An 18,109-nucleotide genomic window follows, 5' to 3' on the forward strand; every position below is an offset into this window, starting at 1 on the left:
GTCCTCTGCACCGGGAATAGAGAATTCATTCTTCAGTTTTTTGTCTTCCAGTATTTTTTAATACTATTCCCTTGACGAAAAATGTTGTAAGACAAACAAAATACCTACCAATGCACAACTTTCTTGTAGGAATTTTTATGTGCAAGATCTATTCAGTGTCTTTGTACAAGACGTTCAGTTCCACGTCCACAGCTTTCTCCTAATTTTCTTTGCTTGGCATACTTTGTCCTTTTAAGGGAGACAGTCTGTCGACCTGTGTGACGTGAATGATCCTCCTGAAAAAGGCAGTGAGTAAAAATTCAAGTCAAACAAACAGAGGCTATGGATGATCCAGAGGTTGTCTTAAATGAGGCCAGTGATCTCTGTGCTTTTACTGGATGTAAAACATCTCTTCAGACTGTTCCTCCAGAGAGCCAATGTCATCTAGAATACAGACTGCCATGCAAACATAGAGCAAAACAGAGCACAAACGTTAAAGCAGAGATATATTAAATGCATTTTATGGTCACTTTGTTTTTATGCAGCAAATTAAACCAGTTATATTTATAAGACTTTTGCTTCCCAGGATATTTCTCATGAAGAACCTACTAATCTCAAAATGATCTCACATATCCTCCAACAACACATGAACTGAGCAATGGCATTCAAATTCATTTTATTGCACGTCAGCAGTTGTCAAATTTGTTTCTACTTTTCTCCCAAGTTAAAGTCAATACAATTTTCCTCAGGGTGAGACTATCCATGTGTGAAAGTGAAAGTTGTACGTAAACTACTGCAGAGATCTTAAAAAAAGTCCTATTTCTGCTCACAGCGGAGTGTGTCTGTTGAATGTAAACACAGTGTGGTTCATAGGTGAGCGTTTGTGGGTTTTAGTAACTAAATCAGACGTCTGGCGTGAGTCCAGGTCTACAAAAACAGAGAATTGTCCACAAGAAGTGCCCGGAAGTGGCGTATAAACAACCATAATGAGATTTGAAGAACACACTCCACCATATCAAACCAGGTTTTTTCATCCACCATCACATGAGCAAGCAAATGTCATTTTGCAGAATTAAATGGATTTGCATAAATAATGACTTGAGTTTCATTTCCAAACAGGTTTCCAGAACACTCAGCCCCGTCTGCCATTTTTCATTCAAACAGATCCCGCTTCAAAAGGGTCGTGCAAGAGGTTCTCTCTGGCTGCTCAAAAAAACAAACAAAAAAAGAGCAATGTTTTTATAGTGCAACAGAGCCACAGTGTTTACACTCTTCATAAGTCAGTTTCTGCATATTAGTGAAGTATTTCATCATGGGGACAAACAGAGTTTTGCATCTGATATTTCATATCTTTGGAAATATTTTGCTCATTGTGTTCAGTCCTTGTGTGGGAGGTTAAGGTTACATTGACTTTTGGTTGAAATGAGTGTATTTGTATCTGTGTGTGTCTGTGATGCAAACCTTTGAAATCCTCATTTTCTGCCAGTCTACTGATATTTGTTTGCTGTGACGTCCAGCACCGACTAAGAGACTTTGTCTGTTTACTTTCATCTTCTGAAATATCCTCTTCATTTCATCTCTTTTTATAACCCACATTCCCTGTTGATTAATTCCTGAAGCATCTCATTGGCAATGTTCAGATTACTATCATGCAGCTCTTACTATTTCTACATTGTATGTATGCATAGTTTGCAAATTATAATACCTGGATTTTGCACTACATTTGCCAAAATCTATACAACATATTAGCACACTGCATTGTATTCTATATTCAACAATGCAAAGTGTTCTGCATTACCTTGCAGTTCCATATGGTGAATGAAACTCACCCATGTATAGATAATAAATTTAGAGTTAGTAGACATCACAAAGTAAATTTGCATGAGGTCATATGACCATAATGTAGCATGGTACTGCTTGAAATGTGTATTGTTGCTTAATGCATTGTTTTACAAACAATTTTTCTTAAATTGTAGGCAGTATTAGCAGTTTGTAGTAAGCAGTAAGTTAGTATTCTTTTTAGTCATTGTCTTTGCTATGTTAAAGTATTGTTACAGCCCTACCTAACACTGCTTTTCTGCACTGTACAGGTCAAAGGAACTGATTAAGTCAGCTATCCTGGACAATGACTTCATGAAGAATCTGGAGATGTCTCAGATCCAGGAGATAGTGGACTGTATGTATCCAGTGGACTATGACAAGAACAGCTGTATTATTAAAGAAGGGGACGTGGGCTCCCTCGTCTATGTCATGGAAGGTGAGAGACGGGAATGGAACAGTTCCTTAGAGAGAGAGAGAGAGAAAGAGAAAGAGAGAGAGAATTTGTCCTTTAAATATGTTTAGCAAGGCATAGTTCACCTAAAATGAAAATTTTGTCATCATTTAGGCCTACTCACTGCCATGTCTTTGAATCTTGAATAGATTTATGAATAACAAAAGGAGAAATTTTGCACAATGTCTGAGTAATTCGGTTTAATTCAATTAACCTTGATGGCAAGTAACTGCCAGGCTGCCAAAAAAAAAGTGGTTTTCTGTACCACTTATGATCTGTCTTCCAAAGAATCTAAAGCCATATGATATTTTTGTGTAAGGAAAAGACCAAACCTGAATTTCCTAGGTGAAATAAAACCACTTTTAAGAAGTGTCTATTTGAGGTCAAACTCAAGTCGCATTTGGTGTTTCTGCTGTAGATCCTCTGAGTGGATCCAGAATATTGACCCTGTGATTAGAGATGATAGGTGCCTGTTAAATTGATCCAGTCAGAGCAACCAAACCCTCTGAGAGCTGTTAGACTTCTATTGATATGGGCTTTTACAGTTAAAACAGTTAAAACTAATGCTGATATGTATTGGCCAGACTCTTTGTGGCAGTTGTTTTCAAATTAGAAAAAATAAACATAAAAATTCTAATATTCTAATATTATGCACGTTTAATTATGATTCATGTTTTCACAATTATTAGTTAGTGCATTTAAGCAATGTTATGAATGAGAATATGTCCTAGTCAAAATGCTGTATATTATTAGATGTATGAAAACACTTTTTGCAAGTACAACAACAGTCTCTGACTGTGATACAGTACATTCGTGTAACACTTGAAGCAGGAAAATATGAGCCTACTTTTCTGTCCAGGTGATTTTCTTTGCGAACATGGCCGATCACTTATTTTTAGATATATATTTTTTTAACATCAGTGTTATTTGATACTCATTTACAATTTTGATTAAATATTTAATCTTGTTTTGGTGACACCTGCAAAAGGCAGGTTAGGATTGTGTCAGCCACCTGTCTCTGATGTCATTACATCTTTCAATACATCTTTCAGTTTCTGTGGTTTCATTAGATAAAAGAGCTTTTGTGTTTTCTTAGGATCACAGGATTTGCTCCGTCTTTCCTCTTTGTGTTCCGGAGGGAAAGGAGGAACACTTGGTTTGAATTAAGAGATTTCGTTAGTCATGCTCCAGAGATTCAATGCTTTTGTGGTACAAATTGGGCACATGCCCAACACACCATATCCTGGCACAAGCCAATTAGTAAGTGACAGAGTGGATATTGGCTGCATAAACACCCAGAACACATCACAATATGTTTTTTTTTTCTCCGTAATAATACAAAAAATAGAATACAACATAGGCAAAAACCTATTTTTAATCAATTAAATCTATTCTCTCAGCATTAGCTCTGCCACATTAAGTTACTGCCATAGAAAACAGCAGCTAATCAGGAAGAGCAAAAGATTCAGAGAGAACTGAGATGGGAGAGAGGGAGAATGAGGACTATTCCTTTGAGAGTTTCTATTAGAAAGAGAAACAAACTTTTCATAGCAGGGGTTCTGTCTTCCAGATGTAATTGTTTACATGTGAGACTGGCTGAAATGGACAATACAGACTGCAAAGGCAAAGCAGTAAAGCGCTTGTGAGATACAAAATTACTTCTATTCAATGATCCTCCATTCAGGTCATCTCATTAAAACCGAGGTCTTCATTCCAGAGTAAAAGGTCAGTGATGGAGGTTAGAGGATCAATAATAGTGATCCAAGCTAAACTGACCAGCATTACCATTTGATGCCCAAAATCACATTAAGCGAGTCCTGTATTTTTTGGTCCAATTAAAGCTCATGTTGATGAGATATATAAGCGGGTGGATAGAGTATTTAAGTTCTCAGTCACACAAGAGGGATGTTTCAGCTGTGATAATTAGTTTGGCCTTACGATTTGAGAACCTAGACAGGAAATGATGCCCTGCATGCCATTATTGTGCATTGAATGTCATATTAGCCTGTGTGCTGAAGTTGCCTTGCTAATTAGCCCCAATCTGAATAAATAAAGACATGCTTAAGGACTGTAGATAATAATGTCAGCTCTAATACAGTATTGCAGCTTGTGTATATCTGATGCATGATTTCATACCACCCAAAAGTCATTTACCAGTTACCAAGAGAAGAAGCCAACCACAAAAATCCTGAAAAAGAGAATAAAGTGTTACTATTTAAAGACATGAAATCAAAATTGACCCCAAGCACGACTCGTCAGGGCATATAATCTTTAAACCCCCCATTAAACCCCCTGTTTCAGCACCAGTTTGTTTTTATCACCGTTTTTTTTAAAAATGCTACAAAAGTGGGCGTCGTGATTTTGTTGATCCTGGAACAACATTCCTAGTCCTAACCATATCCCTACCCCTAAACCTAACCTTACCCATAACTTATCACTAAAATCACAGGGAAATGATAGGTGAATAGCCCTGATGTAGAAGCACCTAACCCATGGTTGTAAGCCTGAACTTGACATAAACTGTAAACTTGTCCCTCAGATCTGATTGATTGACTGGAATGTTGTACCAGGATCAACAACAATGGTGAAGGAACCTGGTGTACTTGGTAAAATCACGTTCACCATATCCTGTGACAGCTATAATTTAATGCACAAATAAATGCACAGCCAATCACACTTGTACTTTGCATTGAAAATATAAATGAATGCACTTATGTATCTTTAATAAGTATATATAATAAATAATGTATCGTCAAATTTTTTTTTTTATAAGCCGTTTGATCGGTTATTGGACCGTAAGGACTGGTAACTCACACTGCGGAAGACTCTATTGAATGGAACTTATGTGACGCAGAAACTCTTACAAAGCAAAAACAAAATAATTTTTGATTCATTAATGCATCTCTCACTTACTCTGCGATCTTACAGTTTGAAGCATCTGTCATAGGAAATGAATGCGTGCTGTCGTGAATATTTAAGCAAAGCGTCTTCTCATAGGATAAGGACACGCAGTCTCATGAATAATTATGAGACACCGATGATGTATCCTTTATATTTTACTTTCTGTAATCTGAGATACATAATTTTTTTTTATGTGATATTCAATGAGAAAAAAATTTATGGTGGGATTTTGGAGTTTGAAAAATAGTAGCCATTACACAGCTGGTTGGTTTGTAGGAGCAAGGTAAGAGTGATTCATGATTCAGCAGGAAAGAAAAGCCATTTCAGAGGCTGAGCAAGGTGTGTGTGTGTATCTATATATATAGAATAACATGCACTGATGAATTGAGCACAATATGACACTTTTGACTTCAGGCTGACATTAATGATGACAAATGTGCAAGCACAGATTGACTAGAGGGCCCATAGTCCTCTAAGTTCAAGCTTGGGGCCTCAATCTGTAACCAGTTTTTCCAACAATGACTCATTCCAAACCACTTCATCGCTTCCTGCTGAATAGATTTGTCCAGGTTTATAAAGCAAAAAAAAAAAAAAAACTTGAATAGAATTCACTGATTGAAAAATGTTCTGTTCTTCAATGTTGTTAGTTTGCAATCACTTTATAACCGTCAGAACCATGGTTAATCAGCGTGAAAGGAGTGCAGAGGTGGTGCTACAAATAATCATTATCTGTCACTTTGACAGACTGGGTTGTAAATTCACCATCATCTTCTCTTTTATCTGTAAGTAAATATTGTAACACTTGGTATTTTTTATAAGACATTGATATCACAAGACCTTCTGTTGCTTTTACTCTTACCAGGTGCTATGTTGCGTGTTTAATGGTTTTCCATTTGCTTATTTTACTTTAAAACTTTATTTTCTTTACTTTTAATCCATTTTAGCATCGTTTAGTGTGGGAATATGTCTGAAGTACAGACAGTCAACAGACCTTGTTTTTTTAATTCTATATTTTATTTTTTAATTAAACGTATTAAATACATATAAATTAATTAATAAATACAGAATATTTTCAATGTTTTAAAGGGGTCATATAATGCCATTTTTGTACAAGCTAATATGATTCTTTAGGGTCTAAATTAAAAGTCTGTAATATACTTTAATTAAAAATTCTCATTAGTATTGTAAGAAAACACTAATTTTACCTAGTCAAAAACAGCTCTGTTTTCAGCACGCCGTTTAAGTGCATGTGTCTTTAAATGATAATGAGCAGCAAGTGATTTGCAAAGATTAATATAAATATTAATATAAAGGTTAATAAAACGTTACACTCACTTCTTCTTCTGGAGGTGCAGCAGGAACACGAATAGTTGGTACCGATCCTTTTGTCAGGAGCAGCTTATTAGCAAAACCAGCTTTATACTGATCGTTTGTAAAGCAGTCTGGTGTGTGAAATGATTCGCGCAAACACGAAAGCATTGACGTTGATCGTGGGGAATATTCCCTTCGAAAACAAACTCAGCCACTGCGTCTTCAGCGGTTCGGATTTAGGAACATCAAAATGATGCTGTGTTCCTTATTACACCCAAGAACAGAACACCACAATTGCTTAGACGCCATTCTGCTCATAGACAGTGCTCCAGCGTATCAACAATGGCGGACTATGATGACAGCTCGCTCACGAGCGAGGGCGGGTCTGTGTTGAAACGCTGCTGTCAATCAATAATCATGGTGGCTTGATTTGAGACAGGGGAAAACATATAAGAAGATAAAAAAAAAACACTGGATGGATTTTTATCATTTTATGATGGTTGTGTACAGGCACTGCCTACACACATTTCAGTACAATCAACTTGTAAAAGTGCATGTACCATTATATGACCCCTTTAAGTGAATTTTTCAGTAAGTGTGTAAAAACAGTGTTTCTCTATTGATGTTTCTAATTTGTAAAAGTATTTTATGCAATATTTACTCATGAATTTTCAGCAGCAATTGTCTTTACAGTCACGTTTGATCCCAATCCCCCCCAAAAATAATTCTTACCCCAAACTTTGAAACGGTTGCATAAACTGCTAAGACTAGTCTTAAAAGTTAGTCATACATGTTTTTTTTTTTTTTTTTTTACTTTTAAACTGTTCATTACTGTTTTAAGTCAGTTACTTATAAATGTAGATTGGTCTAATTTGATACTAAAACATAAGACTGATTGCCCCTTGACTAACCGCTAGTTTGTCATACTAGTACTTAAGACACTCAAACGCCAAATGCGAGTTAAAAAAACGTTGTTAGCGAGTATATGAAACAGTGCCAATTGCTAGTTGCCGGTAGAATTTTTATGAATGCTAACAATGCAATGTTGTGAGAACATGAACTTGAACAAACGTAAACAATGCTTATATATATATATATATATATATATATATATATATATATATACAGTGCCCTCCACAATTAATGGCACCCCTGGTAAATATGATCAAAACTGGCTGTAAAAAATAAATCTGCATCGTTTATTCTTTTGATCTTTCATTCAAAAAATTTGCAAAATTGTAACCTTTCATTGAAGTAAAAGAATTGAAAGTGGGGGGAAATCACATTATGAAATAAATGTTTTTCTCCAAAACACGTTGGCCACAATTATTGGCACCCCTAGAATTTTTTACGAGTAAAATATCTCTGAAGTATATTCCCATTAATATTTACCTTTTTTAGTACACCAGGGGGACTAGGAACATGAAACTGTCCAGCTATGACTTCGTGTTTCACAGGAGTTTAAATATGAGGAAACACAAAGGCCAAATCCCCTTAATCATCCATCACAATGAGTAAAACCACAGAATATAGTTCTGATGCGTAGCAAAAGATTGTTGAACTTCACAAAATAGAAAGTGGCTGTAAGACAATAGCTAAAGAATTGAAAATCCCCATTTTGACCATCAGGGCAATAATTAAGAAGTTCCAATCAACTAAAGATGTTACAAATCTGCCTGGAAGAGGACGTGTGTCTATACTGTCTTAATGCACGGCGAGGATGAAAGTTTGAGTGGCCAAAGACTCTTCAAGGATCACAGATGGAGAATTGCAGAGATTAGTTGAGTCTTGGGGTCAGAAAGCCACAAAAAACAAACAAAAAAAAACCTACATCCCCACATGTTGTTTGGGAGGATTTCAAGAAAAATCCTCCTCGCTCCTCCAGAAACACACTCCAGCAAATTTAATTGTCAGACATGACTGGAACTTCAAACGGCACAGGGTTCTGTGGTCAGATGAGACAAAAAAAGTTGCTTTTTGGCAGCAAACACACTAGATGGGTTTGGTGAACACAAGGATAAAAAGTACCCCATGTGTACAATTTAATATACTGTTGGATCTTTAATGTTGTGGGCATATTTTTCTGCTGGAGGTCCTGGACTTCTTGTTCAGATACATGGCATCGTGGATTCTATCAAATATCAACAGATAAAAAATCAAAACCTGACGCCTTCTGCTAGAAATCTTATAATGGGCCGTGGTTGGATCTTCCATCAGGACAACGATCCAAAACAAACATCAAAATCAACACAAAAATTTGTTGCGGAGCACAAAATGAAGCTTCTGCCATGACCGTCCCAGTCCCCTGACCTGATGAGTGGGCTGAACTGAAGAGAAGAAGCACAAACATGGATCTGGGAATCTGAAGGACCTGGAGAGATTCTGTATGGAGGAATGGTCTCTGATCTCTTGTCAGGTGTTTTCCAAACTCATCAGGCATTATAGGAGAAGACTCAGAGCTGGTATCTTGTCAAAAGGAGATTGCAAAAAGTATTTAATAAAAGGGTGCCAATAATTGTGGCCAACGTGTTTTGGAGAAAAACATTTATTTCATAATGTGATTTCCCCCCCACATTCAATTCTTTTACTTCAATGAAAGGTTAGAATTTAGCAAATTTTTTGAATGAAAGATCAAAAGGATAAACGATGCAGATTTATTTTTTACAGCCAGTTTTGATCATATTTACCAGGGGTGCCATTAATTGTGGAGGGCACTGGATATATATATATATCAGCCTATCCAATATATTGGTCTGTGTCTATTACTGCTCTGAAATGGCTTTTACTTTTCTGCTGATGTAACCAGAGCCACATGAGCAGGGAAAAATACCAATATAAAAATACAAAAATATGTGTCACTTTTCCCAGTCCAATCAAATCCCAATGGATAAAATTAAGTCCCGCTCTGAATTTCCTGCTTAATGTTTTTGTTTTACTCAGATGTACGTACAGCATGGAGAGTTCATTTCAGCCTGCAGAGTAAACACAAGACAATCTCCCATCATTTAATATCTGTCTTCAGCGGCCTTATCTACAGTCCGCTCTCTTTTTTTCATTTCATGCATTATTTCATTCCTGTCCGTTTGATCACTTAGCATCTGTCTCTGTGTTATTAATGTTTGTTTAGTAGAGCTCATGTCAGGGGAACATCTTTCTCTCTCTCTCTTCCTCTTCCTCTTATCTCTGTGAATCATAGGTAATAGATGTTTGGCTGTTGGGCATAAATAGTAGTTGAGCTGCTCTGAACAATAGTGCTTAATAACCATGACAGAGTAAACATTAATTTGAGCAAGCCAGAAGGAGGCTTACCTGTCATCTTACAATGCCAGCCCTTAACATGTTGCTGTGTGGCATCACAAGAGATTTTCCTTTCTTTGCCAAAGAAGCACATTAGTGTGTGTTGGGAAATGTAATCAGTTGTTCACAACAATGTCCTTGACCCCGAGGGTCATAGCTTCCTGTCTGTCAGAGGAGGAACTGGAGGTCATGCTATTGGACATTATTACTTCCTGTTGTGGTGGTGTGTGAATTAGCTTTGGGAAAAACATTTGAGACACTTAAAATGACTACAACTTTTCAGTGTGATTAAACCCTGGGCTAAACTTTACAACTTTGTCCGTGTATTTAATGGGCTACACAATCAAGAGAAGAAACACAACTACAAGCCAAGTATACTTAGAATACCTAATTATACTTTTAAGTATATCTCGATCAAAATATTGAGTACAAGTATAGACCAAAAATATTTAGACTTTTCTGTCAGTATAAGTCAAGTATACTGAAGTGCAATTTTACGTATATTTCTGAGAAGTACATAAAAAATAGACTAAAATAAGAAAGTAGTCTGTACTTTTTTGTTTTGTTTAAAAGAAGTAGCCTATAGTAATAGCACACTTGAATAAACTTCTTTTTTGTAAGGGATGCTGTAGATATTTAAGCTTAATAACTTTGATGATTTTATGAATGTCCTATTTGACTATGTCTTGCGGTGCTGATAAACTTTGTTCATATTTAATATTTAAGTATAATTGGGAGTATAATTTTATGTTGGACTTTTATGGCTTGTTGTCGGTCACTTCTTAATCAATTCTTAGCCTGTTTTGAATTTTATCTCACACTCTGACTTTACCTGAGAAGTTATTTGCATGTTCTAACCTTTCATTTTAATGTGATCTTAAAGCATATGGTGTAATGATTATTTTAGCTTACACTACCTTTCAAAGGTTTGGTGTCGGTACATTATTTTTTTGTTTTTTATTTTTTTGTAAGAAGTCTCTTATGCTCACCAAGGCTGCATTTACTTGATCAAAAATACAGTAAAAACAGCAATACTGTGAAAAATTATTACAATTTTAAATAACTGTTTTCTATTTTGATATAATTTTAAATGTAACTTTATCAATGTTGAAAACTGGGTTTTGGTTGTGCTTCGGCTGTGCTTGACTATGTGGATGAATACGGTTATCCTACTGCTCATAAAATATTCACTAGCTTAATAGATATAACCAGCTTAAGGCGAGACACTACAGGTGAATAGGGTAAAAATGTTAACTAGCAGATATCACCATGAAACTTTCCCAGTTGATTACTTACATTAAGATGAGAAAAAAATGTATTACAAGTTTTCTGTAATTTAATGTTTAAATATGCAAATCAGGCAATATCTAATCAAATATGCACTAATTTGCATATATATTAAAAAAATATATTTCTGAGTATTGGATAAAGCCAGGTTAAAAATTATTTTTTCATTGTGTTCACATATTAGATGGGAAAATATCTACTTTTGTTATCCTGTAAATCAGAAAATACTGTCAATAGCCTTAAAAAAATGATTTTCACCATGTTTTTTTGAATAAAATGTTATATAAATCAGGCTAGGAATAATGTATTTACAAATCCCTCTGTAAATGTCTTCATAATATAACTAGGTACAAGACTGGAGAGTTTGGTGTATATAGGTGCTACTGAAGTGGAGATTTCGGACTTGGGGTATGAGAGAAAAGTCATTTTGAGAAAATGGGCTTTAAAGATTTTTCATCAGCCAATGAGATTGCGCATTCAGCCCTTTTACTTTCACGATTGGTTGCTGATAAAAAGGAAATGACCATATTTGGATCCGACAGGATTGTACAGAAGAGAGAGAGCTTCCTAACGGTGTATGTGATGAAAGGGTGACAGCAGCGATCGCGGAGCAGCGGGAGGATTAAGAACGCGAACTTTTGTTGAATTTATGAGAAATCTACAGACGCAAACAGACAAAGTGTAATAAAATAAAGACCTAAATGTGTATTTCAGACTTTTTTTCACCACAAGTCTGAAAGAAGACATGTTATTGAAGACAAATATCCCAAAATCTCAAAATTGACCAGTAAAAAAACCCTGATGTTTTTGCCTGCCGTGTCTTGCCTTAAATGGAAAGGATCTCAAGCTGACTAGCTGAATACATTACTGTAGCTATACACTTTAATAGACATGGTGCTTCCTTGAAAATAAATTCCAGAGATAGGCTAATGCTTTACAATGAACTCTGTTAGAAAACTAAATATGACAATTGATCTGTTCAATAAAATACCTTACTCGCCTGTTAAGTAATAAAAACACCATCTCCGTGTCGCTTTTAATTTTTTTTATAATCCTCAGTTCTCGCCATCTTCGAAAAGGGAAGCTACTGTTGATTCTTGTTTTATTACAAGCTCTGTCGCATTCTCTTTTTGACTCTCCTCTGTTTGACTCTTTTTTTTTTTTTTTTTTTTTTAAGCGGGCGATTCCCCGGAGGTTCGTGCTCCATGCATGTCAACCTTTCTAGCTCGTTGTGACAATTAACCTCTGCCACTCCCACACCATACAGTGTTTCCCCTACAATGTATTCAGCAGCGGCGCAGCTATATATATAGAATATATATTCTATATATTACATTGTGTTGTTTATAGTTCTTAGTTGTGCTCAAAAAGATGTCAATTTGCTCAGGGCTGAAAAAAATGAGGAAACATTTTGGTGACAAGGTGGTATTTGTTCTCATTTGATTAATCATCTGAGAAGTCATAATCAGAGGACAAAATTTAAACTCAGCCAAGCGCAGAATGCATAAATTAGTCAAATTTGGCTTTGGTGAGTAAATAAAACAGAATGACTTGCCTTATGAACTCTTCTGATATAAGTGATGCGCATTATTCAAATCTGTTGCATCTTTTACCTCAATGGAAATGTTATTATCAGAAGTTCATCTAGAATTTCTGTTTTCTCAAGAACTCCATATGTGGAATATTTTTCGCATTAAGCCACTGAAACAGAAATCTGTTACAGACAGACAGAGACTGGCTCATCTCATCGAGTCACACAATGATCTGAGCTGTTTGACGCAAGTATACAAAATGACTAAAACATCGAAATAATTCCATTGTCCACAGATGTTAAATCCATTTTTTTATTGCCTGTGATTTTCTCAATTGTTTCGCCATTGGAGATTGTGGCAAAAAGTTAATTTTGAACTGAATGCAGATCACATTTTTAGGTTAAGGCCAGGTGAAAGTCATTCTTCCCTATAGTTCCGTTCAGCCAGAGCTGAATATTAAGAAGTTAAATAGTCCATCAGTCATCAGCTCTCTCTCTTTTCTCTTACTCTCTAAAATTCTCATATCTCACTGAGCATGTTTATATGCACACCAATATGCTGATAACTACCAAAAAATCAGTTTATTGAAATAACCCAATTTACCGGTTTACATGCGGAGTGATTACCTGGCAATAGGGCTGTAGTCAAGACCACCTTTGTCGAGTCCAAGACAAGTCCAAGACCAGTACTAGTCGAGTCCAAGTCAAAACCAAGTCCAAAAAGGTTCGAGTCCAAGTCAAGACCGAGTCCAGGACAGGACAGGACAGGAAAAAAAAAGTCTTATGCATGACATTATCAAGACAATCATTTTGGGTTATTATTTGTTGATCTAAAAGCAAAAACAGTGTCACAGCACCCAGGATTTTTAAGTATAGATATTCCCCTTGATATCATATAATCTTCTAATCTAAAGAAAACAGAATGATGACATATCGTTAGCCTCATAGCATAATTGCCTAAGTAATATTTATGCTATGAGGCTAACGATATGGTGATACCTCATAATAGCAGTGTAGGCTTGGGCGGTATTCGAATTTTGATACCGTCAAACCTCCTCCCTATTTTACCGGGGTATACGGTATTACCGTGACTAATTAAAAATTATGACATAATGGGCTCAGACGGCGTCACCAAACTGTTGGCTTGTGCCTACACCGTTCAGAAACTGAATGCCAGATCGGGCAAAAAAAAAAAAAAAAAATCAAGCCCAACCCGTGCACGTTGTGTCTGAGTCCGGCCGACGGCATTAACTGTTATTATGAGCCCGAGCCCACCATTATTCAACATAATATCTGTGTGCGTGCAACAAGCAATTGTAATCCGGTGACGTGTGTCCATTCATTTTTATTAATAAAACTTTTCTGCAAAGATGGAAGTTGACGATCGCATCTCTGCGCCTATAGAGAGAAATGCACATCATTACACAATCAGAGAGTGGCCTTTTTCTTTTCGTTTTGAATTGTTTCGTTTAAAGAAATTGACGATCGGCATCTCTGTAGTGAACGCTATAGAGAGAAATGCACATCATGGATTACAGAGAGTAGGCTAGTCTATTTATTTTCGTTTTGAATGGTTTCGTTTAATGAAATTGATGATCGCATCTCCGTATGAACGCGCCTAGAGAGAAATGCACATCATGGATTACTTAGCCTAATCAGTGAGTAGCCTATTTCTTTCGTTTTTAATTGTTTCGTTTAAATAAATTTCAAGCTTTATTTATATATATTTGTCATGTCTGTGAGGCATAGCCTACACTGAGTTTCGGTTAATTTATGAGATTTCAATGCAAGTGACCGCAGCATGCCCATCATGTCATGATTATCCAGGCAATTGGTTGATGAAAAATGTATTAAAATTAAGAAACAATATATACAAAACGAAATTCGTTTTAAAGAGGCCTTTTACAAAACGAAATTTATTGAAGTGGTCAAATCGTCTGACTCCCGATGCATCCCATCTTATTTGTGCCGTTCACTTTTCATAATCAACAAAGATGGAAAAAATAACATTATAATATTTTAACAAATACGAAACTTAATGCGCTTATTTAATGAACTCGACAACAAAATGCATCCTGGCAGCAGTGAGTGGGCGGTTGTTTCAGAGATGCGACATTAGGTTAGAGGTGTTTACATCTCTTGTATTTACCGCCTCTCCCTTCTCATTCGGTTGGAACCAGAAATATTGCCAAACAGCAACCACACATAAGCATTTTTTAGGCAATAAATAAATTATATATATTATAAGCTATATAAGTGCCGGTAATGACGGTATTGAAACTGATACCGGTACTATTTTAAGATCCCGCGGTATCCGATATTACCGTAATACCGCCCAACCCTAGCAGTGTTAAAACTGATATACAAACACCAACCCACTACTATTACCACTGCTAGGTACTAGTACTGAGCATTTGAGCAACTAAATGACAATATAGCTTCACTCCAGTAAAATATATCTGTGATAATTTATTTTATTTTGACGGGTTTCTGAGCGTATCTGACGATGAAATGCTGAAGATGAACGTGTAGGCTACTTGAGTATGTGTAGTACATGAACCTGCACTCATTTGCAGAGACTCGCTGAACAATCAGACTTTGATAGCAGTCTTTAATATTCACAGTCACTAGTCCATATAGCAATTTGATATTATGATCGGCAGTGAATAGACGGATCTGTTAGTTCAGCTATGCGCCGGTATTGCAGTTGCAAATAGTAGAAAATAAATAACACATGCGCAGGTCGTCATCTACGGAGGTTTCTGCGGAAGTCTGCGGGAAGCATACTACAATAATACGTTATTACTGGGAACGTAATAAAGAAACCTGGACTCGGTCGAGACCAAAAGCCATATTTGGCGGTGATGTCAAAACATAACATGTTTCTTAATTTTAATACATTTTTCATCAACCAATTGCCTGGATAATCATGACATGATGGGCATGCCGCGGTCACTTGCATTGAAATCTCATAAATTAACCGAAACTCAGTGTAGGCTATGCCTCACAGACATGACAAATATATATAAATAAAGCTTGAAATTTATTTAAACGAAACAATTCCGAGACCATAGAAAAACGGTCTCGAGTCCGGACTCGAGTACTACAGCCCTGCCTGGCAATGCAAGTAAACCGCATTTACAAGACTGTATTTACAAAAAAAGTTATTGGCGGTGATGTCAAAACATAAGCATCCATGTACAGTGTTTCACTTAGAGAATTCTATTTATTATGTGAGTTGAGATGTTAAATAAAGCATTATAAACCTCAAAGTATTTTGAAAATGTCAATGGGAAAAAAGAATAAAAACGGTTTAACGCATTTACATGACCACACATGTTGTTGGTGCTTTTTAAGTGGTTTTAGAACGTGCATCTAACATACTCACGGTCTTTTCAGGGTCTTTCACCAATCAACTGTGAAAAGTGAATATCAGCTGTTGAAAAGTGAGAAAAGGTGCTTGACTTCCTGTTATTCTGCTCATAATGTATCATATCAGCCAATCTACAGTTGACACCTCAGAGACAGAGAGAGAGAGAGAGAGAGAGCACAACAGGTGTATTTTACTGTGCAATCACAATAAAGGTGTGTTGAAGGCTGTGATGTGTGCTCTTTCATGTATCATGATACCGCACCAGTCGGCACAGCATATTTCATATCCAGCCAATCGTTTCTGTCTGTTCTTTTCCTTATTTATTTATTTGGGATTTTTGGGATTGAAATGACGGGGTCATGCTTTTCCCAGGGGTCTCTAATCTCTGCTCTGTTCACAAACTGTTATGTTCTGGTTATAAGACTGAACTCAACGATTAAATATGTCTTGAAAGTGTTTCTTGTATTATTTACAGCTTGTGTGTGTTTTATTTCAGAGGGAAAGGTTGAAGTGACAAAAGAAGGATTGAAGCTGTGCACTATGGGACCAGGAAAGGTGTTTGGAGAGCTCGCCATCCTTTATAACTGCACCAGGACGGCCACTGTGAGAAGTGAGTTCACACAGACCACAGTAATAAATAAAATGATCCTGATTTTGATTCTGATTAAGCAAAGGACATTTTGGATTTTTTCCCCCACTACATACATACATGAACACAGCTTGAGTTTATTCTAGGCCACATTTCCCAGTCTGCCAGCGTGAGATTATAATTCTCAGTATGACTGAAGACAACCAATCACTCCATCTGTGATCATATGTTATTTCATCAATAGACAGGAGGCCAGATTGAGATAGATGTGAGGGATGAATTAATATTAGGAGACAACAAATGAATTGTGCTCAGATATTCTAGGATGTTATTGTTTATTTTGTGATTTGAACATACCCCTAACCTGTATTAAAGGGGCTTTATGTAGAATTTAGAAACTGTTGTTATTAGTGACACCAGTGGCCATGTAGTGAACTGCAGTCAGTAACTTATTGCTTGTGCTCGCACTCGTGCAATTGTAGCAAACAAGAGACTACATGCGATTCGATGCTCCGAAATACTCATGGCAAAGTTATTTTTCCTTCTTTGCTTAGAAGTAAAAAGAAGTTGAAAATACCTTTGCAGCGATATACTGTTAACAAACATCCAGATGCCGTCCATGCTGTTGAAAGTGACGTTTAGATGAATATGTAAATATGCATGCTTTCCTCTCACAAAATAAACACAATAAAAATGGCATTGCTGAGAGCCAAAAATCATTCAGTTGATCACTGATGTTCTCTCAACGAGGACGCCATTGCCTTTTCCATTACATGGATTTCTGATTCTGACTGATCTAACTCCCATTGCTCGTGTCTCCCTCTATCCTAATTAGTATTAGCAGTTCCATATTCGGGATATCTTTTGATCAGATACACCATCAGCTTTTCTCGTGGATATGGAAAATGAAAATATGCTTGGTGACCATTTTGGCAATATTAACTTATTTTTATTAGAATAATTCATCAGGTATACACTCTCTCCAAACGTTACATTTTACTGCGTGTAAAACAATAAGCAGGAAACACCAACCAATGAGAGTGATCATGAACCTAAAAAAGCTGATCAGAAATATAGGCTATATGCTGAGGGCCAATAGTAAAACATAACCTCCAAATATATTTCTCACAAGCACACACTGTCACCATGTAATGCACTTATTTATGCCTGATTGTTTAAAAACAAATGCCGGAATGCAAAAATCCAAAATCAGAAATTTCCCGGAACAGGATCCGGCTCAAATTAAGCACTGTTATAAAGTATATTTGAGACTATAGAGACTATGTAGATCTGGCTATGTGAGACTATAGTTTGAATTAATCCCTTTTCTTTGCATGACACATTAACATTACAGTATAGAATGGCTCTTTCAGCATTATGTTGAATATTGTATAAGTATTCATTTCACATGTCATAGAATGGTAGAGTGACTCTCAGGAACGCTTAAACACCTCACACTTTTGATTTTCCCAGCAAAAATGTCCCCGATCCTTCACATAAAAATCAGTATACAGGCTTTCATAGATAACCTATGTCAGGGAAGGTCTTTTTTTTAAGTTTTAAGTAAAC

General features: G+C 36.3%; 1 protein-coding gene across 3 annotated transcripts in view; it reads left to right on the plus strand.

The window, feature by feature from the left end:
- Positions 1-18,109, plus strand: part of prkg1a (protein kinase cGMP-dependent 1a) — an 87,003-nt gene that overhangs the window by 15,228 nt on the left and 53,666 nt on the right. For all 3 annotated transcript variants that reach the window (XM_084390644.1, XM_084390643.1, XM_084390645.1), the window contains exons 2-3: positions 2,070-2,236; positions 16,448-16,561. In XM_084390644.1, the coding sequence (XP_084246770.1) occupies positions 2,070-2,236; positions 16,448-16,561 (281 nt within the window). The remainder of the gene's footprint in view (positions 1-2,069; positions 2,237-16,447; positions 16,562-18,109) is intronic.

The sequence above is a fragment of the Rutilus rutilus genome (genome assembly GCF_951802725.1).
Source record: "Rutilus rutilus genome assembly, chromosome: 20".
Classification (NCBI taxonomy): Eukaryota; Metazoa; Chordata; class Actinopteri; order Cypriniformes; family Leuciscidae; genus Rutilus; species Rutilus rutilus.